Source organism: Neltuma alba, unplaced genomic scaffold (genome assembly GCF_004799145.2).
Source record: "Neltuma alba isolate B1F8T4 unplaced genomic scaffold, ASM479914v2 tig00008353_pilon, whole genome shotgun sequence".
Taxonomy (NCBI): domain Eukaryota; kingdom Viridiplantae; phylum Streptophyta; class Magnoliopsida; order Fabales; family Fabaceae; genus Neltuma; species Neltuma alba.
This window is the reverse complement of record NW_021634997.1, coordinates 12,018-39,915: the sequence shown is the minus strand read 5'-3', so window position 1 is coordinate 39,915 and position 27,898 is coordinate 12,018. Positions and strand designations below refer to the sequence as shown.

Sequence of the window (27,898 nt, the reverse complement as noted above, 5' to 3'; positions counted from 1 at the left end):
TTTTTGTGACATGCTCATCGCCTGTTTGATCCATTTTCTTGCCTGTGTCCAACGTCTCAAACGTTACTATTATTAATATCAGTATTAATATTGGGAGAGAGAGAGAGGGTTACGGTCTTAATGATCTGTAAGTAGAATTAAGAAAATAATTAATTTTTCTACTTAGAACATTCTATTCTAATTCTCTAATAAAATAAGAATATATATGGACTCGTTTTAATACCTTGTGCGCGGCGAATTAGAAGAGTACTGATGACGTGGATGATAGCAATGAGGAAATAAAATAGTAATAAAGTTCATGAGAAGATAATCTCCATCAGAAAATAATTACTGATGATATTGTTCTCTTTCTAACGAACAAAAATAGATAAAAATAGACTTATTGGCATTGTCAACGTCCTAGCCCCTGCGCCACTAGGGTTGTGTGAGGAGAGGGTAGGTAGGTATGGAGGGTAGGTAGTCAAAACAGAGGGTTCATAGTTCCTGAACATTCTCGGGAGAGGGTTATAGTTCCCGAACATTCTCGGAGAAAAGGGTAAAAGTTGTGAAATCAGGTGAGAAGAGACTAATCCCTTACGTGATGAACTAAGATTTGAATCCTTGCTAAGAGAGGTGTCTACATTTAGTGCCCGACAGTGTCTCGAATAGGATTGTCTCTAATAGGAGGATACTTATGTTTTAGCAAAAAAACAAGTGAAAGAGACTTCCGGTCAAAAAACAAGTGGGAAGAGACGCAAACATTAGTATTACTCCCTCGTATTATTATTATAAATTCTAAATAACTAATTAAAAATAGTAATAGATTAGAATTGTATTGTTGTTTTTAAATATACTCTTATGATAAATTAGACAAAAGATAAAAGATAATTCGTGGGGAAAATATAAGAAGAGAGAAATAATTAAAGACAATTAAAAATATATTAAATGTTAAAGCAAATCCAAATTAAAGTTTATATAATAGAGCATATTCCTTTCTAAATTTGAAATTTATAAATAGAATTAGAGGGAATACCTCCTATCTTAAATATAAGATTTAATTTATAGTGTAAATTATACTATAAATTAGATTTTATATTTAAAATTGAGGTGATTTGCATGTGGTACTTCATATAGGTCATGCTGCTTATGTGTTTTTTTTTTTTTTCCTTTGGGGGTTATATGTTGTTTATGTCTTGTTTTGCTGTTTTGACTCAATACTATTCAGGATTCATGTCTTAACAAAATTTGGCCCAAACAATAAATGTCTTGTCAAAACAAATTTCCTGCAATTTTATATTCACGTCAATATTGATTTGTGTAAATCCTAAAACTAAATGAACTAATACAATTTTTGTCCCTTAAATTTACTTTCGTTTAAATTTTAAATCATAAATTTTATCTATCAAAACCATTTAACTTTTTGTCCATGGTGATTCCACTCCCGCTTTGTCTTTTACCTTCTATCATTTTTTTTTCAAGTTGATTTTGAGGAGAACATTGAAAACAATTTTTTATGTTTTCAAATGCAATTTTTTTAAAAAAATTTTCTAAATATTTTTTGGTTTAAAATTGGTTTTAAAAACAATTTTATTAAACTATTTTAAAAAAAAAAAAAAAAAAAAAAAAAAAAAAAACACATCTTAAATTTCAAATTCTCGAATTCAAGAATTACAACAAAAATGTATTGTTATTTACTTTTCAAATATAATTAATTACTATTTAAATGTGGTCACTAAGACTGATTTGAAATTTTAAAATCCAAGAGGTATTTTTTAAGGATTTTTTCAAATATAAAAACACAAAAAAAAAACAGAAACAGATATCACCACAGTTTTTATTCTGATATGCCATGAATATCCTGCTGTTAAATTTTTGATGTCATCTGATTTATTTTTCTTCCCAGTCAAATTAGCGAAAAGGATTTGTTTTTTCCTTCGTTTTCTTTGTGGAAAAAACCTCTTCAACTTGAACAAGGCTAGGCTTCACGTTTTCCAAACCACATCGGACAAAGCATTTTAAAAAATATATATAAATTTTTTTAAAAAAACTGGTTAAGATACAATGTAGGTATTAAATATAATGTTGTTGTCAATAATCACATTTTCGGTTGTCCCCATCAAGACTCCGTGGATTGGAAAAGCATCATCCATTGACCGATGACCTCGCCAATTTAATGTATTTAAATATTTTGCAATTATATTTCACATTATCAAAGTGACACGCTACTGCTCATTAATTTTAATTTATTAACTGAGTTAAATCGGTCAAAATTATATCTCGTGAACACGCAACTTTAGAAATTATGAATAATATTGTAAAATATAAAAAAACAAAATTGTAACCTTAATTTGTGAGAACCGTAGGTAGGTCACTTGTATAAAAAGTTATTAATATTTTGATTTATAATATCTTTTTTAAAATTATCAATCTAAAAAAAAATATTGTTTTAAAAAAGGAGTTAATAATTTTTTTTGGGTAAAAAAGTCAAGTATCGTTCTCCCTTTTTGTTTTTAGGAAAAAAAATCACCAAATCTTTATAATTGATATATAATTTATAATCAAATACACTCAATTCTAATTGAAGCTCAATTTCTTATATTTAATAATTTCATTTGTTAGTTCATATGTTTTATGATTCGGCTACAGTTCAGGTCTTACATGACTTTTTATTTCAATAACATCAAGCATCTTTTTAAGTTTTTTTGTTTAGCCATGAAGTTGTGAGTTCTACCATTTATAAACTTAAAATGTATTTGGATTAATTTTTAAAAAATAATTTTATGATATGAGATAATTATAATTCGATGTAATTGCTTCTAAAAATCTAATTTAAATATTCTTCCGATCCTAAATATAAATATTATCTTATGATATAATTTATAATATAAAATAATTTTATATTTATGACTAAAAGGGTGCTATTTTTAAATTTGGTAAATGAAAGATAACCGGAAAAAATAATTTTACCATTTTCTTATTTGTCTAAAATTTAGGCCTATATCGTTATTTATTTATGCTGGTGTCAGCAAACAACGGACGCAGACTGGCTTCGGGATGCCACTGCAAATGGGAGGCCAGGGGAGCTCGTCGTTATGGCGTCAGGAGACAGACACGTGTCAAGTAATGAAACACAAGGACAAGTGGCCAGCGGACATTTTGGGACGGAATCGAAGGGAACTTTTTTTTTTACTTCTAATTTTCTTAAAAAAAAAACAGAGTTTTTTACATTACATAAAATTATACTCTTCCGATCCTTAATATAAGACCTATTTAACTAATTTGATTAGATTAAGGAAGTTAGGTAAGTTAGTTAATTATAAGAAAAGTGACACATTTTTTCTAAAACACCATAATCATCTTTTTTAATACCCATCTCCCTCTTATATTTGATTATAGTTGAGGGAATATCTATAGGGGTAATTTAGAGAAAATTGATAAATATGAGAAATGAGTCTTATATTTAAGACCAAAACCAACTCAAAAATTGAGTCATATATTAAAGATCGGAGGAGTAGTTCATGTTTAATAATTATCAATTAACATTCTGTATTTTTTACATGACATAAAAAAACTAGTTTTTTACATTACACAAAATTATAGCTCATATATATCTTTTAATTTTAAATTGTTGTTCACAATTTTTTTGGAGTTAATATCATGGTTGGCTCTTATAATTTAACTGAATTTTGGTTTAGATCCTTGCAATTTTAAATTACCAATTTTTGTCCTAATTTTATAATGACTTGTACAAATTTAAAGCATGGGAATCAAAATCAAAATCAAAACTCATCAAGGGCATAAAAAATTACAAGAACCAAAAATAATAATTCAAAACTAAAAGACGCGTGTACGAAATCTTGTCACAGGTCTTTCAGATCATTTGTCATAATTAATAATAGAAGTCCCTTTCTCTTCTTTTTTTTTTTAATTTTTCTGACATGATGAGTTCCAAATTATATAATTAATTTCATATATATGCATATAGTATATAATTTTTTAATATTTTTATATAGTAATTTAATAAATAATTAATAAATATTAATCTCAATTGACATCAAATAAAATACTACTTTCAATCCTAATTATAAAACCCAGTTGACTAATTTGAGGAGATTAAGGAAAAAAATTAAGTTAGTTACTTGTAATAAATATGTATTATTTTTTCAAAAATATCCTTACTAATCAATTGTATTGACTAGAACTACAATTATTAGAAGGTTACCTTAAAAAAAAACATAAATATAAGAGATAAAATATATTGAGGTCTTATATTTAAAACTAAAATAAAAATCAAATAAACTCTTATATTAAGAATAAAACTTGTACCACATAGTCATTATTCTTAAATAGTGATAATGCTTTTCATAGCTAACCACCGGCAAGGCGCTTGGCGCTTGGCGCTTGTGAAGCGGTTACGAGCGTCATATGACAAGACTCGTTCCGATGGGAGGTGCCGCCAAACTTTGTTCCGTGAGAGGAGAAGGAGCGTGTGGTTATGGGAAATCAAGTTCTTATTCACAGTAGACTGCGGGACATGCCCATCACTCTTCCGTCTTTATATAGATAGCGAAAATCCTCTTCTTCTTCGTCTTCTTCATCCTTCCAAGCCGTGAGAGAACTGTGAACAAAGGCCGTACGCAAACCCATCTTTCTGAAGCTACTGAGGTCGATTACGGTTAGTCATGGAAAATGAGGCATCCATGAATCACGAAGCAAAAACCGCTTCAACCATCACCATTAAAGGGATTCTCAGCCTTTTAATGCAAAGCGTTGACGGGAATGGTGGCGATAAGAGAGTGATTTCTATGGGCATGGGTGACCCTTCTATTTATACTTGCTTCCACACCACTAATATTGCTCAGGAAGCTGTCGTTGATACGCTTCAATCTCAGAAATTCAATGGCTATGCTCCTACCGTTGGTCTTCTCCAAACCAGAAAGTAACTGTACTTCCTTGCCTGTCATTTTGTGGATTTCGATTTCTTCTCGCTCTTCAATCTTCGTGTTTTTGTTCTCGCTTGCTGAGTTTTGTCTCTTTTGCTTTTCGAAACTATTCTTTCTTGATTATGATTGTTACCTTGATAATTTCAAGATCACCGCTGTTGAAGTTAAAGTTAGCTGTTAAATGTTGAAATTTTGTGTTTAAGACAGTTTAAACCGAGTATTGAATTTTAAATTAAAAAGCAATAACCACAACTAAATAGAACATTCATCCACATACATAATCCAACAAAGCAGAGTTAGTATATATCTGATGAACTCTTTTTCTTTTTCTTTTTAAACTAAAAAACGACATGGTTTCAAATTTTCAGCCGGAGGACCAAAAAATATAAAATCTAAACCGGTTAACTTGTCCAAAACTCTTGATCAGATTGGCCAAAGGATTGTTTCACCCTTTGCTTGGAAAGATGTCTTCGGGCATCTCACAAGAAGCATTATCGGATTCATCCTTGCACTTGCAGTTGAAAGAATTTAAAATATCTGCTCCTTTAGGTTTTCGTGTCTATGATGTTTTTATTTCTTCTTGGTGACAGAGCAATTGCTGAATATCTGTCCCGTGATCTTCCCTACAAGTTGACATCCGATGATGTTTTTATTACTTCTGGATGCACTCAAGCTATTGATGTTTCAGTGGCAATGCTTGCTCACCCTGGAGCAAACATCTTGCTTCCGAGGCCAGGCTTCCCAATCTATGATCTCTGTGCTGCATTCAGACAAGTAGAAGTTCGCCATTATGATCTTCTTCCTGAGAAAGGCTGGGAGGTTGATTTGGAAGCTGTTGAGTCTCTTGCAGATAAGAACACAATTGCATTGGTGATTATAAACCCAGGAAACCCTTGTGGAAATGTGTACAGTTACCATCATTTAAAGAAGGTTAGTGTTATAGGATTTGACTTAAGGTGAAATAATTGAGACAAGACATTTATAGAATTGGCACTATCAGCACAAAACACTACTAATTGTTGAATGGTCCGTATGTCGCACTTAGATTGCAGAAACTGCTAAGAAGCTTGGCACTGTTGTGATTGCTGATGAAGTCTATGCTCATCTTGCATTTGGAGCCAATCCTTTTGTGCCAATGGGAGTTTTTGGATCTGATGTTCCTATTATTACTCTTGGGTCCCTATCTAAGCGATGGATAGTTCCTGGATGGAGACTTGGTTGGTTTGTGATAAATGATCCTTGTGGCACTTTTAGGAAACCGAAGGTTCTCTTCCTTTCACCTTCACTTTGGTTAACACAGTTTTTAATATTTGCAAGTAGTTATACCTGCAATTTAAGCTTTAACTTGCATGTGCTTGAATATCGATCCCATGGTATGCAAACAAGCACATGCGAAAACGAGCCCATCTGTTACCTCCCCTTGGGGGGGGGTGATGATTTAAAAGGGGATTGACATTTCTTTATTATATTTGTTCGTATTCTCTCCTCTTTGTTAGCTTCACAATATGGGAATAAATTGGTGTTCAAAATTGGCTTAAGATCATCTGTTTTGTTGTCATATGCATAGAATCAAATGCTTGAAAATATAAATGTTTTGTAGTTGAAAGATATCATTATTACCTTAAAAAGCTTAAGGTTTTAAACTTTGACATTTTCCTTCTTACCTGATGCCATCAAGTCGATGTTTAATTATGCAGGTTGTTGAGAGAATAAAGAAGTATTTTGATATTTTGGGGGGTCCAGCTACCTTCATCCAGGTTTTCTATCTTTTGGTTTGCGTGGTTCTTTCTTACAATCAGTCAATTATCAGAGTTGAAACTTGCCAGTAGTGTTAATAACATTGCTAGATGAAGTAACTCAACATGCTAGACAGGATTTACCAGTATCCATCTCAATAAGAAAAACCAAATTGGAGGAAAAGAAAATGAAAGAAAGAAAAGAGAAGTACTAGGATTTGTTTTCTATGGTTTTGAAAAGAGAAGAAAGTAAACTATTGCATTAGGAAGAGTGTTACTCTAGACTACGCTTGTCATTAGGCTATTAGGCTGGAAACTGGTCGTTAGACCTTCTGACAAAAAGTTGCAGTACCACCATGAGAAGTAACTTTGATATAGAATTAACTTCAGTTCGTTATTCCAGGTCTTTTTCTTTCTTTCGTTCTTTTCCTTTTTCATGTGTAATCCTCATTCCTGATCTAATCAAGTTATTTAGTGCAGAAATCTGTTAGGATTTCATCCAAAACCTTGTTCAGTCATTATCTTTTGCACTATTAATTGATAGCTTCTTCATTGCGTCTGACTGATAGAAGTTCTGATCTAACAGGCAGCTGTACCTCGCATAATTACAGAGACTGAAGAGGTCTTCTTCAGGAAAACCCTCAACATGTTAAGGCATACCTCAGATGTATGCTGTAAAGAGATAGAGGATATTCCATGCATTGTTTGCCCTCACAAACCTGATGGGTCTATGGCTATGATGGTGAGTTCATGGCATTGTTGGAATTTTCTTTAGAACTGAATGAATGTCACTATATCAGCATCGGTATTTATTACCTACACTGCAATACAGGTGAAACTCGATCTTTCACTTCTGGATGATATTAGTGATGATATTGATTTCTGTTTCAAGCTCGCGAAGGAGGAATCTGTTATCATTCTTCCAGGTATAATTGACCAAATCATACTCAATTATTACTTTTTGCATCCTTTTTTAATTTGGAAAGCTTTCATTCAAACAGGAAAACAAATCAGATACCTGCTACAGTTCTTGTACCTGATATTCTAGATTCTGTTATTTGTTAACTAATTCACTGCTGGTTAACCTTGGCTACTAATATATAAGCCCATGTTAGGCATGGGAGTAAAATAAACAATCCACTTCTCATTGCGTTTTGTTACATGAAAAATAATCTTCACATAAAACCACTAGGTAATTACAGATAAAAGTATTTACAGTATTTTGGTCGTTGATTCTTCTGGTTTTGACTGCAAGTTTGCCCTTGGATTTCTTAAAATTTAAGAATGACAATCCTATGCAGGAACGGCGGTAGGGCTGAAAGATTGGCTCCGATTTACATTTGCCGTTGATCCATCTGCTCTTGCAGAGGCTATGAAAAGGATAAAATCATTCTATAAAAGGCATGCCAGAAAGTGGTGAAAACAGCAGCAAAATACGCAGTTAAATTAACCACTCTTAATTCTTTGTTATACCAGCACTGGTCCTTAAATCTCTCCTGCAAGGGAAGCGATTTATTCAAACCACTTGATTAGTATGGTAAGATCCATTTAATGTAACATATTGTGTCCCGGGCTTGAATTGTTTTACTGGACATCGCAATAAATTGCATAGTAAAACCTCTTGACGCAAGCATGATCCTCATGGTGGCGATTGTTCTGTAGAATCCTTGTATTATGTGAAAAATGCAATGTAGGGGATCTGAGTTATTGATAAGACTAGCTGTTTGGCAAACCTCAAAATCAATTAAAATAAGCTTTTTTTTTAATTTTATGAAATGAAACTATTTTCATATATTTATCTCGTACAGCACAAAATCTCTTGGAAGTAAAAATGAATCCATCTGGAGAAGTATAATGCATTTACATTGCACATTGCAGGAATGTATATATATGGCTGATGTTCCCTTTGCTCCTAAGGATAAAAATCTCGACAGATTATTCATTTAATCTAATTCAACATATTTTTCCATACATTGTATTGTATTATGTGCAAGAAATAAATCGTATAATATTTATGACTTATGAATTAACATGTTGATATATTGATTCATTATAATTTAAAAATGAGGGCATCTTTGTTTTTAACAACTCAAAGTAAGGGGAAAAAACTTTCCAAAAGGTTTTGCTCCCTGAGAGAAAAATAATTCAATTTTGTGTCCAGGTGCGATGTACCCCTGGCACACTTCAAAAGCTAAACTTGTATTTGTTGTGACCACGATTTGTTTGTTAACAAATAATTCAAAATTAGTATATAATTCGTTGTTGCTGTAATAGTCAGTCCAATCAATAAACTAGGCCGCTGATTAGGCTGAAGAGTAAATCAGATCAAAACAACTGAAATATAAATGTTTTTGCCAAACTCTTTTTGCGAATTCTATAACATGCACAAAAAATTTAGGGGAAATTGCAAAAAAAGACCTTGAAATTGTAAAAATGCAGATAGGGACCCTTGACAACTTCACTTTGGGTTTTGACAAGAATAATATACCCTGAAGTTGTCAAAACCCAAAGTGAAGTTGTCAAGGGTCCCTATCTGCGTTTTTGCAATTCCAAGGTCTTTTTTTACAATTTTCCCAAAAATTTATCTCCTTGCACAGTATTAATAATTGCACACTTGTCATTGCGTAATTTTGGCATATTGCTTTGTATTTGGCGTTGAAAAAGTACTAGAAGCGATTTTTAAAAAATAAAATTCATTTTACATATTTATTTTAATCACTTCTGAAAAGTTAATCCAAGCACTTCTGTATTAAAAAGAAACTATTTTTGTAAAAGAGAATATATGCTTTTTGTTATTTTAATTTGTTTTTTTTTTGAAATCTCAACAATATGTCATTAATTTAATTTTTTTTAAAAAAATCTTGTGTGGTGAGCCGGCATGGGAGCAAGATTGCCATTTGTGTGTGTATGTACGCGTATGTCTTTTTTGCTACTAGCTAGTTTACGAAATGAGACAGTTGTCAATTGATATTAAAAAGGAACTGCATCCAAGATTAAGATTTAAATTTAAAATAAGAGAAAAAATTGATTAGGCTCCGTGTGGCAGGGGCGTGGTCGAGCTTTCGGGATTTGGATTACCTCCATTCCCATTTCCCATTCTCCTGGCAGCCCATAAATAGTAAATTTGAACCGTTCTAATTTTAATATAACAGTTGAGGTATAAAGTGGAGAGGAAGGGTTTAACATGGAAGGTGCCCCCAATTCTGAGCAACTTCTTATATATTTGGGTCCTTCTATGTTTTGTATGTGTGTAACAAGACGACAAAATTATTGAAAAGCATTCCGATCCTAAATATAAAATTTATTTTATAATATAATTTATATTACAAAATATTGTATCCGATCCTAATTATAAAAACTAATTGACTAATTTGAAAAGATTAAAAAAAAAGTTAGGTTAGTTATTTGTAATAAATAAATGTTATCTTTCTTACAATATCTTTACTACTCAAATATATTAGTTAGAACTACTATTGTTAGAAGAACTATCTTGAGAAAAAAATACATAAATATAAGAGATAAAGTGGATGAAGATTTTATATTTATGACCAAAATAAAAATCAAACAAGATTTTATATTAAGAACCGGAAGTAGTATGCCTTATATTTAAAATTGGAGTTATAGCATTTTGTTTCACCAATAGTTCTTTGGTCATTGACATTGGTTAACAATTGGCCACCATCAGCAGCACAACCAGAACACAAGTCTCATTTCATAAGAAAAATTAAATTTTAAGAAAAAAATTGGACTAAGCTGCGCCCAGCACCCTTAACTATTTACCCAGATACGTCCAGTGGCCTAAAGTAATTTTGGGTGCATCCAGTGTCCTAAACTAATTAAAATGGTGCGTTCATATCCCATGCTAACAGAAATGTTATGTTTAACTGTTACTTTCCTGACTCAGCTTAAAGTTGACCCCAGATATTTTAAATGGTAGACATATGGACATTTCATATGTATTATTCTTACTCAAAATTGAATTTATTTCCTTTCTCTTCTTCTAAATAAATTGACTTTTGAGTAAGAATAATACACATCGGGTGCCAATGTGTCTACCATGTAGAATATCTGGGGTCAACTTTAAGCTGAGTCAGGAAAGTAACAGTTAAACATAACATTTCTGTTAACCTGAGATATGGACGCACCATTTTAATTAGTTTAGGACACTGGATGCACCCAAAATTACTTTAGACCACTGGACGCACTTGGGTAAATAGTTCGGGGTGCTGGACGCACCTTAACCCAAAAAAATTTAATTACTAAAAAATTTCAATAACAAGTAATTAGTTTGAACTTGTTGTCATTTCTCAGTCTAGAATTTGTCATTGCATACTTTTGTTATTAATAAACTTTGGGGTAAGTGAATCCTTTTTTTGAGATTTGACTGTAATTCTCTCAAAAACTAATTATAATCAAATAAAAAAATTTGAGAGCATCTTAATAAATTCCTAAAACTCATTTATAAATAATTCCTTATTTCGGATATATTCGAAATGCTTTTCTAAAATTAATTATACACCAAATAATTAGCTTTAATCTAAGTATCTTTTTTCTTTATACTCTGCATATTAATCTAAGTATGTTTACCAACGTCATTAATTAAGCAAAATAAAATAAATGATATATGTACGGATGTCAATGGATATAATATCAAATACAGACAAAATTGAATGCAATTCTTCTATGTAAGATTGGAATGCCGAGCGGGGGAAATGGACCACCGGGGAATCCGCCGATCAGACAAATAAAGGAGACGAAAAAGGTTGTGTTCTTTTTTCTCTTTTTGCCGAAGCTCTCGTCGGTAGCGTTGTTGATCATGGAGAGCTGTCCACAGATGAACAGACAAGCAAAATATATCCAACTTTTCAACTAATCCCCGTGCTTTAGGAAACCAAGCTTCACTTTGTTGTGGAGAGATTCAGAGCGATGTTGGGATTAAAATAAAAAGTACTTTAACAAACTCAACACTAAGGAAGTTTGATCTTCCAGTAGTGTGCACTCTCAGAACTGTAATTGAGGTAAAAAAAAAAAGGAATCCTGACCTTCCGTCTTGTGCTGTTGTTATATTTGCCTAAATCGTCTATTGTTTTGTTGCCCCATCTTTGACATACACTTTTGTAGCGCCTCTCTCTCTCTGCTCTTATCCTGTTCGATGGAAAACCACACAGAATCCATCACGTCCTCTGGAAAGTCACTGGGTGAGTATTACTACGTAAACTCTGTTTCGCTTTCAGTTTTCTTGATCAATCTGAGAATTGAGATGTCAAACTTGACTGGTGTATCATCATTGATCAGATCGTGTTCTTCTTTTTGCATGTGTTTTTTGGTTGAACTTTGTCTGTGGATACACCAGAGGTTGGAAATGAAAGTGATTTTAAAGCTCACGTGTTTTCCTCATCATCAGAGGTGAGATTTTCAATTCCCACTTATCGTGTCATATCGAATTTATTAATGAGTTCTGAATATCGTGTGAAGTTCTTATTTGGTTTGGTTTTCATATGATGAAGATTTGTGTTACAGTTGAAGTTGATGCTGACCTTCCTTAGAAGTTGATGCATTATTAGATCTATGTGCCTTGCTTATAAAAACTTTACAGAAGTCTCCAATAACGAAACTTATTCTTTTATTGGAGGCAATTCTTTCGAGGGTTTCAAATATATATATGTATATTTATTTAAAAATCTAAAGTCCAAATTGTTTGGCAAAAAAAAAAAAAAAAAGACAGGCCATATTTTGGCAACATAATTTGACGTAATTCACATGACGATTAACTAACAACGCACTTGGTGTTTCTAGGTTAAGTAAACTCTCAAATACGACTTGGTATTTGAAGAAATTTCTTTCTGCTATTGGTTTCTGATATACTTCTTTTTACAGCATACTTGCGGGAAAACAGAAAAAGAATTATGTTTTACAAATCATTTACTTAAGCTTTTGCATTATTCATTCGACTCTGCAATTTCTGTTGGTGTTGCAATGTTCAGTTACTTGAAAAGCTTCACAAAAGGTGGAGTGTAGTGGAGAAACAACCATACCCTGCAATGTATTCCAGTGTTTATGGAGGTATCATACTTGATCCTGCAATGATGGTAATTCCCATTGATGATCACATGGTACATCGTGGGCATGGTGTATTTGATACAGCAATTATTTATGATGGGTAAGCTGAAACATTCATAAGAAATAATTGTTCTTCAGGTTTTTTTAACTAAAAAGGTCCCTCTCCCTGACTTGGGGTGCATTTGGTGTTTATCATCACCAGGTACCTCTATGAATTGGATGTTCACCTTGATCGCTTTCTCAGGTCAGCCTCAGAGGCAAAGATATCGTCTCCTCATTCTCGCTTGGCTCTTCGAAGCATTCTCATTCAACTAACTGCTGCATCAAAGTGCAAGAAAGGAACCCTCAGATACTGGCTAAGTGCAGGTCCTGGGGATTTCTTGCTATCGTCCGCAGGATGTCCAACACCAGCATTCTATGCAGTAGTCATCGATGAAGATTTTTCTCAGTGCAAAGATGGGGTTAAAGTGATCACATCCAATATCCCCATGAAGCCACCTCTATTTGCAACAATGAAGAATGTGAATTATCTCCCCAATGTCCTTGCAAAGCTAGAAGCTGAAGAGAAAGGAGCATTTGCTTCTATTTGGGTTGATGAGGAAGGTTATGTTGCTGAAGGTCCAAATGTGAATGTTGCTTTTATAACCCAAGAGAAGGAACTTGTCATGCCTTCATTTGATAAGATCCTACATGGGTGCACTGCTAGAAGGCTTCTTGAACTTGCACCGAAGCTTGTAGAAGAAGAGCATCTGAAAGGTGTAACAACTAAAAATCTAACCATGGAGGAAGCTAAAGGCTCTGCTGAAATGATGTTTGTAGGAAGCACTCTTCCTTTACTGCCTATCATCGCCTGGGATGATCAACCTATTGGCAATGGTATGTTTGATAACAGTAACTTTTTCGTGCTAATATGTTCTTTTAGTAGTATAGAGCCTTTAATTATGGAAGTTCTCATTCCATGATAACTGTAGGTGAGCTGCTTGTCTGCATGTTATTGTACTACAATAATTCACTATCTAATTTTGACAGGAAGTGTTGGAAAATTAACAATGCTCCTTTCGGATTTGCTATGGAACGATATGCTTGCTGGCCCTGACACACAGAGAGTAGCTGTTCCTTATGTCTAATGAACCACAAAATCACCAAATAAAAGGCCTGAAACTACTTTGGGTTTTATGTTTATCCGTCTTGTTCCTTGTTCCTCTTGGTGCACAGGTTGAGCAAGGGATATCTCTGCCTTAGCTTGATTTATTTCACATGTGAACGGGTATTGTACTGAAGCTGTTAGCTTAATGCTAAACAGAATATATATTGAATAACACATCTGTATCTGTCATTGGGTTGTTTTGCTTTCTTTTAATGGAGACACTGCAGATTGCGGGCCCCCCCAAAATTTCTTGCTTTCGAACAGGTATCCTTGTCTGTCAGTTGTGTTTTCAAAGGTAACATAAAATGTAAAATGAAAGCTGTTGAGTAGTTCTATATAATCTTTGCTAAATCACTCCTTCGCAATACACACCATGCCTTATGTTGAAACTTAACTAAAAGAATAGGGGTGACGAGAGAACCAAATCAGGGCTGCACAAATGCCTGTTGGGTTTGTTCGGGCAGGGTGCCTATCCACATGCCCAAGGTTGAAAATACTGGAAAATCTTCAGAACAAGACAAAAAACGTAACAGAAAATAATAGAAAGAAGCAGGAAGCTACGCAGAAAAATAAACCTGAGTGCTAGGCCTTTTAGATACTAGAAATCTTCCAAAACAAGTGTAATTTTCTTTGACCCTTCATTCTCATTCCTCCCTACTTTCAAACCTCCTGTAACTGAATGGCCCAAACCCACTCATCGCCAGAGCAACATTCCAAAACTGTTACGTAAAAAGTTACCCACAGTATTCATTTCCTCTTGCTTCCTTCTTGGACCCTCCAGAATAAGCCTAGCATAGAGATGCTCATCACCGCATAATAAATCATCTGTTTATATCGGGGGATGCTCTTCTCTAGATTCAAAAGCATAATCTACAGATTTGTTCATAAAGATTTCTTCCTTTTCTTACCTCCAAAAAGCTAGAAGTAGATTTACCTGTTCTCTAGCTGGAATCTATTTCTTTTTTAGTGTCTCTCCCCTGAGGCCAAGGGGCCGCTGAAAGCGCAGTGTTTATGGGCCCCTCAATAATGGGCCAAAGCTGAAGTCACATAAACTGTTTTTTGGGATCCTGGAGTTTAGGGAGGGTCTAGGGTTGGTGTGTCTTTTCTGCTATTTTCCTTGTAATTCACTGGCTAGACTTAGCATACTGCCTCAGTATAGCTAATTTGAATAGCGTTTGGGGCTGGGTTCCGTCAAATGTGATTGAGGTTTAATGATTCCCAAGCTCAGTAACAACAATCAGAACCCAAATCTCAATTCTGTTCCTCAATTCAAAGAAAAGATATAACAAGCCTATGACAGAGGGGAATGTTTTTATCTTTCCAAAAAACAAAAACAAAAAAAAACTGCCAAGCATCAGTTTTTTCTTTTTACCTTTTCTATCAAATGAAATGGTGTCAGTCAGGAATTATAAAAGTGGCTTCTGCTATAAAATTTTGTGAAAGTAAAGATACTATAGAGCTTATTGTGTGCACTTCGAATATTAGAATTTTTATGTAAGTTTCTTTTGGGGCCAAAAAAGTCAGTAGAATTTTTATGTGAATTTGATTTATTCATTTTTATAGAAGTCAAGTGGATGAAATAGTTTGAGCAGAGAAAATTTATGCAAGCGCTTCGAGCAGTAAAAGCCAGGAGCTGGTCTGCCTTGGTCTAGAGTCTAAGCTGAACTAGATTTAAAAATAAAAAAGGGAAACATCTTTGGTTCAATAAGTTATTCAAAATTAATTATTCAAGTGCCCTGTGATCAGCTTGAAAAATATCTCTAGTTCTCAGAGAGAGACACTATATGCACAACGAATAAGCTAGATGCTTGCATTGAACGCATTCTGTAATGAACATTAAACTTTCGTCCTTGGCTTTGAAGCTCTGTTGCCTATCTGTCATTTTCCTCCTTCCTTGTTGGGTGTTGCTCTTAATTTGGCTTACTTAGGAAAGATTTTAGAAACTCCCAACTCACAATTTACATAAAAGCAAACAGACAAAGTGAATCACGGGTAGATATGCAAACATGTCAGTTCCACTGGGTCTATGAAATCTGCTATCTTTTTTTTGTCAGTTTTCTTCAAGTTATTTTGTTTGCATCCAAAACTCGCAAGTTTTTGCGTCTTGAAATGACATTCAGCAACGTTCAGATCTAAAAAGTACAACAATCTGAATCACAATCAGTTCCAAGAGAGTCATGATGAACAGCGAATAGTTTTAAACTTGATTAGTGCTTGAATTGCTAGCTTGCTCTGTTCTTGTGTAGATACTCTGGTTGAGCATGCTGGGTATCCACAAGAGGTAGAACGAGATAGTAAATTTCAGAGTTCAAAGTTATATCCCTAAACTCTATTATCTTTAAGAAGACCTGGAGTTGTAATCTAACTGAGCTTATGATGAAGATTTTTCTCCCCCTTTCTGCGAGACATCAATGCAAGCAATTTGTCAGCATAAATTAGATTTGAAAGAAACAGAAAGAGGAGAAAAAATTGTACTTAATTTTGCATTGTCAAACTATAAGAGTGAATGCTAAGATAATCTATCTCAGATACATAATCCATGTAATGAAACTTTCAGCTCTTCTGCGCATGTTTAGACACTGAGCTCATTGCGGTGTCCTAATATATAATTGATTTCATTATGATGTGGGATTTTTCATATCGTTTCTGTGCTACATAAATGCAAGCAGTTGATAGCATTAGCAAGATTAGAAAGAAGTAAAGGCTAGGACAATTATTGTCTTATTGTCAAATAAGAAGAAAGAACACAGAACATATAAAACAGATCATTTGCCATCAATTACGAAAACGAGTACAATGAACATCTAAATACAAGAGAACACATTTGTTTACAATTATAAGAGTGGGAAAGCAAAAAATTCCCAAAGAAAATACATCTAAGAACAATGGATAAATTTTCTTCTTCTATGTTTTCTATGCCTTCAATTGATCTCATCATAATAGGAAAAAGCTAGATTTACTGGTTGCAGAACAACTCCCAGCTCTCCTCTGCATCATGAAGCACGGAAATGAATTTTCCCAAGGCCATCCATTCCAAAAGCTTAGATCTTCCCAGAACCCAGCATCACTTTCTTCCCAATTATCCATGGCTTCCATGTCTTCCTCCGAATGAAGCTGAAGAAACATGAAGAACAAAAAGAAGCTTCACCCTCAGCTTTCTTTGTTCTTCATTTTTGAAACTTGAGAGCAAAAGACAGAGAAGGAGCTGTGGGGATATTTAAGGTTAGCCGAGTATGCTTTTCAACCATCTTTCCAGACAGGAATCTGATGCAAGCCTACATTTTAAATCTTTGTTGAGTGAGGCCATTTCTGTCGTTTGGTCATCATGCGGATATGCGACATGTCGTTTCTGTGGGATAAAAGAAAGCACGTGACTGTGAACAAGATTAAATAATTGCATTTTGCCAGCTATTTTTGGCGTGACATTATTTCCTTTCCATTCGGGATATGCCAAGTGCTTTTGTGGGCCGATTGTTGATTCTAGGATTACTTAATGTGGTTGAGCTTTTCCAAAACACGTGATCCACGAGTATACCCTTTTCTAATTGAATTGAAATAGGCAAATAAATCCGGATTGAATTTAACTGAGGGGTTAGTTACTTGCAAGTTGCAATGCCTGAAATAAAATCATTTTGAACAGGAGGATACACAGGCCTAATTAAAAAAAGAAATGAGCATATAAATGAAAATTAAGACATTAATTTTTCCAAAAAACTAAACTATTATTTTTTTGTTATTGAAAATTATAATGCTTAACACTTCTTAAAAACCTATAGCTTTATTAACAAAAAATTATGGGTCTTTAGTTTTCATTTTGTTTTACATAATTTCTACAATTGCAGAATTATACTTACTAATAGATTTAAAATCTTATAACTTCAAGTGCGTCCATTCATATAAGCTTTTAGAACAATGACAGTTTTCTAATAGTGACATCTTTCTTTCAAACTATTCCAGACAACTATAATTTCCATGTATCTTCCATCGTCTTATTCATTGTTAACCTCCATTATGAGTATGTGAAAATTTCCACACGTCTTCCATTGTCTTATTCATTGACTTTCTTTATGAGTATATGGAAACTTCTACGCATCTTCTATCATAGATACAAGATCAAATACAAAGATTCAATCTTATTTTTTATAAATACCTCTTTCCTTTTTTTATTTTCATCCTAAGCACATAAAAACCATAAAAAAAAAAAACTCTTGCAAAATGAACCCTAAAGAAGAAAAGAAGGGAAGAACTTTATGTTGTCTTGTCTGGTTTCTACAGTAAGCAGCGACATGATTGATCCATTTATTAAGCTATCAAGCAGGCATGATTAAAAGCTTTAATTAATTTATTATTTTTTCTATTAAGCTCTGCATTATTATTATATCAATACTAAATAAATAGTTCAGCATCGTCTTATAAAAATATTTATTTCATATGACATATTTATTAAAAAAGTTTGGTGTGAAAAATTATATATAATTATAACTTAGGAGCTCATAAAAGAAAACTCTTTAAATTTTAAACAAATTGGCCCTAATTTGTGTATGTGAAGGCCATGCCAGTAAAATAGTAATACGATGAGGAGCAAACCTAGGATAAAAACAGGTGCCGTAGAACGTGTGTGTTGCAAATAGGGGTGGAATTAGGTCAGGCGGCCTATCAGGGGCTTATGGCCTAACTTGGCTTGACCTATTTAGATATCAGAACAGGCTCAGGCCTGTAAAAAGACCTGTTTACTTTATCAGGCCAGGCTCAGGCCTGATAGGAAGCCTATTAGGCCTGTCAAGCGGTTTGGACATGTTATCTTTTTTTTATTTAGGTTAAAATTGTAAATAGATAGGAGGAAATCTGTTATTCTGATTGGTTAAGAAAACTCTACCCACATAAACGTGTTATCCAGAGCTTATTGTATGTTTCATTTCATTTCCATTCTCTATAATAAAAATAATTGATGTATGTATAATAACACATGTTTGAACAGAAAAAGAAAACATAAGTGCATTAAAAAAAATAAAAGTATCATTCATTTATTTGATCCATGCTTTTCATATTAATCTTATATAGAATATATATATAAAATTGACCTATTATGTTTTAAACCGTATATATGTGTGGTCAATCTAATTCTTATTATAATAGTTACTTAATTACTTTAAATAAATAAATGATAATAAATGTAACATTTTTTTTAAAACAACCATGTGTAATAACAGGATCAAATATCATTTTGTTAGTAAATTAGTTTGAACAAATGATAAATTTAAAATATAAAAGGGATTAAGGATGTTTCATATTTTAAACTAGATCTAGTCATCAACTAATTTTTATACTAGAGATGGGATAAAGGGATATTTTTACACCAGAGTGAAATTATGTTTTCTAATAATTTTTCATATTTGATTTTTTTTGGGCCTAAGGGGACATGTTTTACAAATTGTGTTAATTTGATAATTTCATATTTTTTGTTTGTATTTTAGATAAATTGGGTTGAATTATTGTAATTTTGAATTGATTTATATGTGTTTAAAATTTGTTAAAAAACAAGCTCTTAACAAGTCATAGGTCAGGCCAGGTTCAGACTGATTAAAAGACCTTTCACAGGCCGAGCCTGTTAAAGGTAAGGCTTGGCCTGTTTCCACCCCTAGGACTTGCAAAGCTGATTTTGAATCAAGGGCCGGCAACTTTCAAAATAGAGACTAGGTTAAGGAGCTCAATCTATGGGAGATCTAAGAAAGCACTACCGTTATTTCTCAGTTTTTTTCTTTTTATTTTAATATTATCTCATGCCCTAAACATGAGAGATAGGACAAGGAGATTATTTTTTGCCCTAAATATAAAATTTTAACTCATTTTAATTTTTTTCCTGAATTTATAATTTTTTTAAAATATTTTTATTGATTGTACATAGTAAGGAAATTTTCATTAAAAGACAATTACAATGTACACTATTAGAGAGCGTATTCTAAAAAAGCCAAATGCGCATATGTTAAAATAATTAACTTTAACTAATTTTTTAGTATTTGCAAATTAAGAAGCTTTGAAATCCTTACCTAGCCACACCCCTAGTTTTACTAAAGTCACTTATAGGGATGTTTGAATAGAAACCAAACTATAATTTTAAAAATAATTTTACTATATACAACATAAATATGGAAAGTTTGTCTTGATTTATAAAAAAATTACTTTTTTAAAAGCACTTTTCAAGTGTGCCAAAAACACCTCCATGTTAGAGGCAAAAAGAAAATGGGCAGAAACACACAACAAACAAAACAATGGCCAAGAGAAGTATTGATTAATGATCATTCCATTAGAAAAGCTTTCATATATGAAATGAAAACTCTTAAATGCTGGCCAAGATGGAAGCAGCATTTTGGGAAGATTGATTAGAAGCGACAGTGCCGGCAATGACAGAAGAAGGCACAGGCAAATCTGGGAATTCGTCAAAGGCTTTGAGGCAAGAAAGAATGTGGGGAATGGTCTCTGCAGTGAGCACATCTCTAGCATTCTTATAGTATCCCTCTCCGACGTAGCGTTTCAAGGGATCAAAGTCTTGCTGCGCCATAAACGAATCATCTGAACACTGCTTCAGTGCCTGCTCCAACTTCCCCGTCGCGTTCCTTGTTAGCTTCGTTGTCTCTTCTTGAAGCTGCCTTGTGTCCCTCTCTGCACAATCCAGCGCTATCACAGCCAGCCCTGTTAAAAAAAGAGAATTTTCCCGCGGTTTTTCCTAGCATTAGCACTTTGTCCCATAAATGATATTGTAAATATAAGAACTAATTGGAGATTAAATTTGATTTTAAATATAAGACGTTAATTTATTTTTACTCACAAACTTATGATAATATTTTTTTTTCAAAATATTCTATTAATTGTTCATGTTAAAAGGGTTTTCAGTGAGGATAGTTCTGGTAGTATAAACTAAGACACTGTAGCGGTTTCAGGAGCAGCTACCTTTTACTGTTTTTTTTTTTTTTTTTTGAGGGGGCGGGGGTGATAGACACAGAAGTATATACGTGTGTGTGTGTCTGTAAGAGTGAAGAACCTGGGCATTAGCTGAAGAGCCATTGGGATCACTGTGGAGGCAGTCTTGACAGATCTTTGGCTCATCTGTTTTGCCACACAAAGTGGCGATCAACCTATCGTCCGAGTTCGCGACGAGAATGAAGATGAGGAATACGAAGGCCCTAACGAGAATGATCAAGCAGTTGCTCAAGGAACCCATTTTTTATTGTCCCTCAAGAATTTTATAATTCCCTGATCATGAAATCTAATATATATAGCACTGTTCATAACTGTGTCTGTTTGTGTGTTTAAAGTGGTACTTTGCACCCACCCCACTCATTTGATTATTTTCAGTGTATGTGCAATAATGCATGCATATTCTCGTCATCATCAATTTCATTAAGACAAATATAGCCAAGAATAATGTAATGACATCTGACATGAATATTCACTCATAAATATGATATTTGTCCTCATATGCTGAACTATTTGTGCATGAATTAAGCAAAAATACCTATACACAAAGTTTAGGAAAAATTAGTTATTTTTTAATTATATTTTAGATTGATTATTTTTCTGAAATGTCCTTAGTAGTAATATGGTCATTTATTGCAATAATTCCAACACTAGCTTCTTTTCTTTTCTTTGTTTTTTTTTTTTAAATAACAAACAAGAACTCTTGATTTAGTTTCATCTATTTAAGCCCAAGTTGTGTTGTGAATTCAAAGCCCAATCATTTTCCGCTGATCACAGTTAACAGGGACAGCAGATTCATTGTACACTTCTCAAGTTAGTCATGTACAATTACTGTTATCATGGGAATAGTTTAATGAGAACGCATGAATATTATTATTCCCAAATCCCAACACCAAACGAAAACTTCTCGCACATATTTTACAGAGATGAAAAAACTACCTAACATTGGGGGATTTCATATCCAGTCTAATCTCATTATAAATATAAAAAACGTACACTACTTGTTATAATAGGAAGAAACCACTAGCTGCTCTTCTCAACCTGGGTACGCGTGTACCTTGAGGCTCTCTTTTTTTCCACTCATCCATCTCTTTGAACCGCGACTATCGCATAAGCTTATGCTGCCAAGGGGGAAAAATAGTAATAATAACAACCACAGTACAGGCTGCCATCCTCAGTGCATTAGAAGCTGAAAGTCATCATCATTGTTTACTACAGTATAATCATATCCAAGTCTGTCAGCACGGTCATGGAATTCTACCATCTCATTTTTTGGTACCTGTATTCCGACCAAGACATTTGCGCCAGTTTCACCCTGTTGGAGAGAGCAAATATAAGGATGAAAATAGCTGCATTAATTGATTGAAGACGTAAAACATCTCTTATGGTGATTTAGATTTAGACAGAACAATTGGAAACGTTTAACTCCTCACCTGCCCTCGATAATGGAATAAACTGATATTCCAGCGTGGACTGAAAGAATCTAAAAATTTCATCAGAGCACCCGGTCTCTCTGGAAAGACAAATCGACAAAGAACCTCATTCGGAACATTTGATCGACCTCCCATCTGACATAATCAAAACAAGGTCAACATGGCACCATAATGCACACAGACAACATCACATGTTTGATAGGTCATGCCACCACTATTCATTGGAGTGAAGTAGAAATATAGTGTTGCCAGTAAATTAAAATTATTGACTTGTAGCTAGACTGCTATTGGAGACATTATACTATCATACACTCGTCACAACCTTAATAAGACTAGTGTAAGAATAACAAGATTTCCTGTGGGCATGGAGCAGCTCCTAGTCATGCGGTCTAACAATTTTTTAATAGTGGTATTGTGTCAGAGAAGGCTGAACAGAAACAAGTAGCTTAGGTAGTAAGTTTACAGAATTTATAGATATAATCTCGAGAAAATGATAAAATAAGATATAACGTATTAAACATCGAAAGAAATTTGGGCAATAAAACTTACCAAATATCGCAAGTGATCTTTCACCAAGTCACTCTCCGTGAGATTAATAGTTTTAAGCTGAGAAGATTCCATCCTCTCCTGCAGTGCTCTTAGCTCTAAAACCGTATGAACCCCAACACTACACACAGATAATGTCCTTCAAATTAATATAAATGGTGTGTGTGTGTATCTAGACTTCTTAGTCACTAAGCTTACCTGTACAGGACAACGGCTTTTTTATCAGAATTATATCTGTACTTGAATTCTGTAATATTCATCTGCCCCACCTGCGGGAGCCAAAGTTTATCAGACTCAGAATTTTCAGTTGAGGCGGGAAAGACATACCGATTGACAAAACCACAAAAATTTTCAGTTAAAGCAGTATAGACATACCAATTGACAAAACTGCTTGAAACTGCCCGGTTCCTCCGGCAAAATAGTTGCTAGCACGGCCTCTTGCTTTCGACCAACATTAGCAAGTTCAGTCACCACCCTCAGCTTGTCAAAATTCATGTTTGCCCCACTGGTTATTGCTATAATATTTTCCCCCTTGAGACCATAATATTTACAGTATGCCTCTGCTCCAGCGAGGGCAAGAGCACCTGCTGGTTCTAATATGCTTCTTTTCTCCTCAAACATGTCCTGCAACAAAGTTCTACTGTCGTAAGATCTTAATAGTTCAAGTTAAGTGCTGCGATTGACACGGAATCCAAATGCATTATGCAAGCCAATGAGGGAAATTAGGCACCACAGAAACAATAAAAAAATTACATATGGACCAATAAGAACATGCTCTGTACTGAGAAAGAATCAATGCCTATGACAAAGCAGATAACCTTTGAAGCATACCAAAAAAAAAGGCTGAGAACACATAATTGAAGCATTATTCAAAAAAAAAAAAAATGCCCCCTTTGTTTAGTGATTAAATTTGACAACCGATAGACTAATACCTCTAGTATTACATAGAAACATGTTCTTGCTACCATTGCCACTACTCTTCCAATCTCTTTCCCGAACCTCAACTGGGATGGGGAGGGATTGAACAACAAAACCATCACTGACACAATGCACTCAAAGGATAAAATAGTCTTTTGATTACTCAAAAGCAACGAATAAGTTGGAAAATTTTACTCAGGCTATAGTATGCATGCAAGACACCTCACCAACTTCCCATTAGAACTTGACAATATCCGGCAACCCATAAGTTAAGCTCATTTATGAAGAAAGAAAAATCCAACTTCATAACCTTATGCATGAGCTGTCAAGATGATTTTCATCATATCATATCAACCACTTTGCATCAGAACTATAAGATCTACACAATTCTTTCCAAATAAACAAAAATATCTAATTAACTCAAGAATTTAGAACTAAGTTACAATTAAAATAAAATGGATTTCTCACATAAATTGTTCTTGGAAAAATTTATTAGAAAAAAGCAATATAAACCGAAAAACCATAAGGAACCCCACTCAAACTCATCACAGTAAAGAAGCATCGAATTGCGAGCTTTCACAAGCAACGAGAACCTCACCTTTATTGAGGCGCAAATTGAATCACGGCTTACAAGAACTACGCCATCTACCAAATCCTTGCACAAGCGAAAAGTTTCCTCACCAACCTCTTTAACGGCTACACCATCTGCAAATCCTCCTACCCGGTCCAAAATCACTCTCTGACCGTGATGTAGTGACAATGCCATTGCATTTGCATCAGTGGGTTCTACTCCAATAATCTTTACCTGTACAGCAGATGTCAGCAATTTTTCCTCTTGCTATAAATCATGCCATACAATGTAGAGACAACAATCATAATACCTGTGGAGACACCCGCTTCACATAAGCAGCAATGCCAGCTATCAGACCACCACCTCCCACAGGTACAAATATTGCATGCACTGGACCCTGCATTTGGCGAACAATTTCCATCCCAACTGTTCCCTGGCCCATAATGACATCTGGATGATCGAAAGGAGGTATGAATGTTCGACCCTCCTCTTTTGCACGCTTCTTAGCATATGCTTGTGCCTCATCATAAGAGTCCCCAACCAGAACAACCGCAGCACCCAGCTTCTCAACGGATCGCCACTGAAATTAAAGGAGGGTCGGGGAATCAAATCAAAACATGTAAGTTGGTCATTTAGACTTATTCTCACAACCGCAAAAGAAAAAAAAAATATAAAATCCACCTTGATTTCTGGAGTGGTTACAGGCATAGCGATCACAGCACTGCAATTCAATCTCTTGGCAGCTAATGCCACTCCTTGGGCATGGTTTCCAGCTGATGAGCATATCACACCTTTTTCCAGCTGTTCCTTTGGAAGTTTGGCCATCATATTGTAAGCTCCTCGGAGCTTAAATGAGAAAACCTAGGGATGGGAATAATTTTAACACAAGATTAACGCTTCCCGCTTTAATGCAGAAAGATAATAACTTACTGAATTTTATGATAGTATTATCTCCAAGTGTAATGGAACTTAAGAACCGGTAACAAATTCTTCATGATCAAGTCATAATTATTTCACACCAAATCAATATCCGAGCCAGAGAGTATATTGCGCACATAGCATAGAGATGCAACTTGCAAAAATAAAAAGTAAACAACACTAAAATCCATCCAACATCAACCAGATTGCCACATACCGGCTGTAAATCCTCCCTTTTGAGCCAAATATTGACCCCCCATCTTTCCGACAGCTTTGGCGCCAGCTGAAGCGGAGATTCAATAGCCACATCATAGACCTTAGAAGCAAGTATATTCGTCAAGTAATCCATGGCATTGATTATGCTATCATTGCCATCACAATCGGTGCGGTCTGGGACTGCTCCAAGGTAACCAGGTGGGTACTGCAGAGACTCAGGTAATACCCTGGTACGAGGTGAGGAAGTCACGGCCAACGGATCTTCTCGAGAGGTAGCTGTCGAAGACGAAGAATGCGTGGAGGTGACCTCCACTGCCGATTTGGACAAGGTGGTGGTTATGAAGGGCTTGCCAGACCATCCTCTGGCAAGCTTATTGCTTCTGGAGTTGCCAAGAAGGAATCTTCCAGGCAAATTCTGTGAACGGTCGTGACGAGGAAGAGGCGACTGGGTGGAGGGGAATGAGAATGCCTCCATGGGGGGGTGAAAAGAGGGAGAAATAGGAAGAAAATGAAAATTACAGACTAGAAGGCAGCGATTTGGCTGCAAAACGGGTGTCACCACGGCAAGTGAAACAAAAATATATGATGAATTAATCAGCTTCACAGAATCAGCAACATTGAAAAGGAACTTGCAAATCTAGTTGTCCAAGCTCCACCAAGCCCTGGCCAGAGTCAACTTGGCTCCTTCGGTTCAGCGGTCGGTGACGCGCCCCGCTGCGGTAAAGAAGTCCGCAAAGCCGCCGATAGAGTCCTCGCCGTCGCTGCCAATGGGGAACAGCCCGGGGATGGAGACAGCGCGAGTGAGGGGATTCGAATGGAGGGATCAAATTTTTACCTGAATTTTAATTTTGTACTTTTGTTTTACCAAAATTCACCTTATTTTAATCCAAGTTCTTATGGTTTTGTTTCTTTCTACGGGGTTCATGAAATTTTACTTAACTTTTAATCAGTTTCCTGATTTTTCTTAATCAACCACCTGAAATTCCTGAGATTAAATTATTATCGAATACTTAATATAAAAACTAATTAATCAATTTAAATAAATTAAAAAATATAAATAAATAAATATAAAAATAAAATATATTTAAATATTATATTTAGAATCAAATTAAACGTAAATTTCATTCTTATATTAAAAAACAGAAATAATATAATATTGCTTATTAATAAGTTTTTTAAATAATATTAAAAATCTTACTCAACAAACATTAAAAGCAATGCAGGGCTTAGGCTCACTTTTGAAGATCTATTCCTTTGAAACCTTGGTCAAGGATACTAAGGGAGTGTTTGGATAAAAACAAAACCATGGTTTCAGAAGTGCTTTTACGGATTACGAAGTAAATATGTGGAGGAGGTTACCTCGTTTTGCAGAAAAGTGCTTCTGAAACCACGGTTTCAGAGCATCCAAACAGGCCCTAAAGGTAACTTCAGTTTACGGGAAGCTTTTACCAAATGTTGGATTTTGGGACGGATCCCCCTTGATGAGCTGAACCATATGATTGGGAAATTTGAGAATATCCCAATCAAATAACATAATCAAATAAGATTATACTACTTTTGATTTTTAATATAAAATTTAGTTTGATATTCAGTTTAGTCCTAAATATAAAATTTCAATTTACTCTGACTCTCATGTTCATCCATTATTCTCGTAGTAATCTTTGTAATAGCTATATATGTTAAAAGTTTTATTACATAATAATTCTAACTAATAGACATGATTAATAAGGGTGTTTTAAGAAAGACGTCATCTATTTATTATAAATAATTGATTTAAGTAATTTTTTAATCTACTCAAATTAATCAACTAGCTCTTATATTAAGGATTAGATATATTATTTTAGTTGACTGAGTTAATTAATTGGAATAATCACCTAATTTAATTTATATTATTCAGATAATTTATGTATAACAATAAATAGATATATGATTATATATCTATGGATTAAATCAAGAATTCAATCCAAAATAAATCAAAATTGAGAATATATGCTAAAAATTTAAATCAGTACTGGTTGAGCAAAAGGATATTAACCGCATTAAAGGTTTTTTTTTTCTTTTTTACAAAAAGAATCTTATTAACTGCAGCAGAGAGGGACCATGAAGCAGTACCTGGGGCTGCAACAGGTTAACGCTAAATCATGATTAACGAAGACGACCAAGAGCCTGTTGAAATCAAGTTTATAAATATTTATAAATACGTTTTACACAAATTGAGATAAAACTTATTTAACTTAATTATCTCATATTTTGTAAATTATTATTAAAAAAAACTATTTATAAGTCATTCTAAACGAGTTCTAAAAAATCATGAAAAATAAACAAATAGAGTTGGGGTCTCAGCAAGGAGTAAAAACAAAATTAAAAACAGGCGACAAGGAATAGAAGCATATCGCCCGCATGGTGTCTACCAAAAGCACAATGATGGCCGAGACCACTAATAGCCCATTTGGTTC

At 34.1% G+C, this 27,898-nt stretch overlaps 4 protein-coding genes across 7 annotated transcripts; 2 read left to right on the top strand and 2 right to left on the bottom strand.

Annotated features, from left to right (window-relative positions):
- The first annotated feature begins 100 nt into the window (after positions 1-100).
- Positions 101-14,105, top strand: LOC114753984 (D-amino-acid transaminase, chloroplastic). Of its 3 annotated transcripts, XM_028942701.1 has the most exons (6): positions 11,429-11,676; positions 11,780-11,856; positions 12,012-12,064; positions 12,643-12,818; positions 12,921-13,594; positions 13,748-14,105. In XM_028942701.1, exons 2-6 carry the CDS (start codon positions 11,811-11,813, stop codon positions 13,843-13,845), a joined length of 1,047 nt encoding a protein of 348 aa, XP_028798534.1. In that variant the 5' UTR covers positions 11,429-11,676; positions 11,780-11,810; the 3' UTR covers positions 13,846-14,105. The 3 variants fall into 3 exon arrangements, with proteins under 3 accessions (XP_028798535.1, XP_028798534.1, XP_028798532.1); XM_028942699.1 differs by having other exon boundaries at positions 11,429-11,856; XM_028942702.1 differs by lacking the exons at positions 11,429-11,676; positions 11,780-11,856; positions 12,012-12,064 and adding an exon at positions 101-108 and having other exon boundaries at positions 12,655-12,818.
- Positions 4,407-8,422, top strand: LOC114753983 (probable aminotransferase TAT2). 2 transcript variants are annotated; one of them, XM_028942697.1, is made up of 7 exons: positions 4,407-4,918; positions 5,513-5,852; positions 5,968-6,234; positions 6,620-6,679; positions 7,245-7,400; positions 7,491-7,584; positions 7,960-8,422. In XM_028942697.1, the coding sequence occupies exons 1-7, from the start codon at positions 4,662-4,664 to the stop codon at positions 8,076-8,078; spliced, it is 1,293 nt and encodes a 430-aa protein (XP_028798530.1). In that variant the 5' UTR covers positions 4,407-4,661; the 3' UTR covers positions 8,079-8,422. The 2 variants fall into 2 exon arrangements, with proteins under 2 accessions (XP_028798530.1, XP_028798531.1); XM_028942698.1 differs by having other exon boundaries at positions 4,410-4,918; positions 5,968-6,186.
- Positions 14,106-20,202: 6,097 nt separating the features above from the next.
- LOC114753986 (uncharacterized) lies at positions 20,203-21,084 on the bottom strand. The gene is made up of 2 exons (XM_028942704.1): positions 20,905-21,084; positions 20,203-20,589 (listed from the first exon to the last, which is right to left on the bottom strand). Exons 1-2 carry the CDS (start codon positions 21,082-21,084, stop codon positions 20,203-20,205), a joined length of 567 nt encoding a protein of 188 aa, XP_028798537.1.
- A 521-nt stretch (positions 21,085-21,605) lies between these two features.
- LOC114753985 (threonine dehydratase biosynthetic, chloroplastic-like) lies at positions 21,606-26,209 on the bottom strand. The gene is made up of 9 exons (XM_028942703.1): positions 25,444-26,209; positions 24,990-25,169; positions 24,619-24,888; positions 24,336-24,542; positions 23,195-23,443; positions 23,018-23,088; positions 22,823-22,940; positions 22,274-22,408; positions 21,606-22,155 (listed from the first exon to the last, which is right to left on the bottom strand). Exons 1-9 carry the CDS (start codon positions 25,915-25,917, stop codon positions 22,015-22,017), a joined length of 1,845 nt encoding a protein of 614 aa, XP_028798536.1. The 5' UTR covers positions 25,918-26,209; the 3' UTR covers positions 21,606-22,014.
- Positions 26,210-27,898: the final 1,689 nt, after the last annotated feature.

Excerpts from the sequence above, each read along its gene's own strand:
- LOC114753983 (XM_028942697.1), top strand. The coding sequence starts at position 4,662 with ATGGAAAATGAGGCATCCATGAATCACGAAGCAAAAACCGCTTCAACC. Across the intron at positions 5,853-5,967 it reads GTTACCATCATTTAAAGAAG|ATTGCAGAAACTGCTAAGAA; the intron begins GTTAGTGTTATA and ends TGTCGCACTTAG. Across the intron at positions 6,235-6,619 it reads TAACACAGTTTTTAATATTT|GTTGTTGAGAGAATAAAGAA; the intron begins GCAAGTAGTTAT and ends TTAATTATGCAG.
- LOC114753984 (XM_028942701.1), top strand. The coding sequence starts at position 11,811 with ATGGAAAACCACACAGAATCCATCACGTCCTCTGGAAAGTCACTGG. Across the intron at positions 12,065-12,642 it reads TGTTTTCCTCATCATCAGAG|TTACTTGAAAAGCTTCACAA; the intron begins GTGAGATTTTCA and ends TGCAATGTTCAG. Across the intron at positions 12,819-12,920 it reads ACAGCAATTATTTATGATGG|GTACCTCTATGAATTGGATG; the intron begins GTAAGCTGAAAC and ends TATCATCACCAG.
- LOC114753986 (XM_028942704.1), bottom strand. The coding sequence starts at position 21,084 with ATGGGTTCCTTGAGCAACTGCTTGATCATTCTCGTTAGGGCCTTCGTA. Across the intron at positions 20,590-20,904 it reads GCTCTTCAGCTAATGCCCAG|GAAAAACCGCGGGAAAATTC; the intron begins GTTCTTCACTCT and ends TGCTAATGCTAG.
- LOC114753985 (XM_028942703.1), bottom strand. The coding sequence starts at position 25,917 with ATGGAGGCATTCTCATTCCCCTCCACCCAGTCGCCTCTTCCTCGTCAC. Across the intron at positions 25,170-25,443 it reads AAAGGGAGGATTTACAGCCG|GTTTTCTCATTTAAGCTCCG; the intron begins GTATGTGGCAAT and ends TCCCATCCCTAG. Across the intron at positions 22,409-22,822 it reads AAGATCACTTGCGATATTTG|ATGGGAGGTCGATCAAATGT; the intron begins GTAAGTTTTATT and ends TGATTATGTCAG.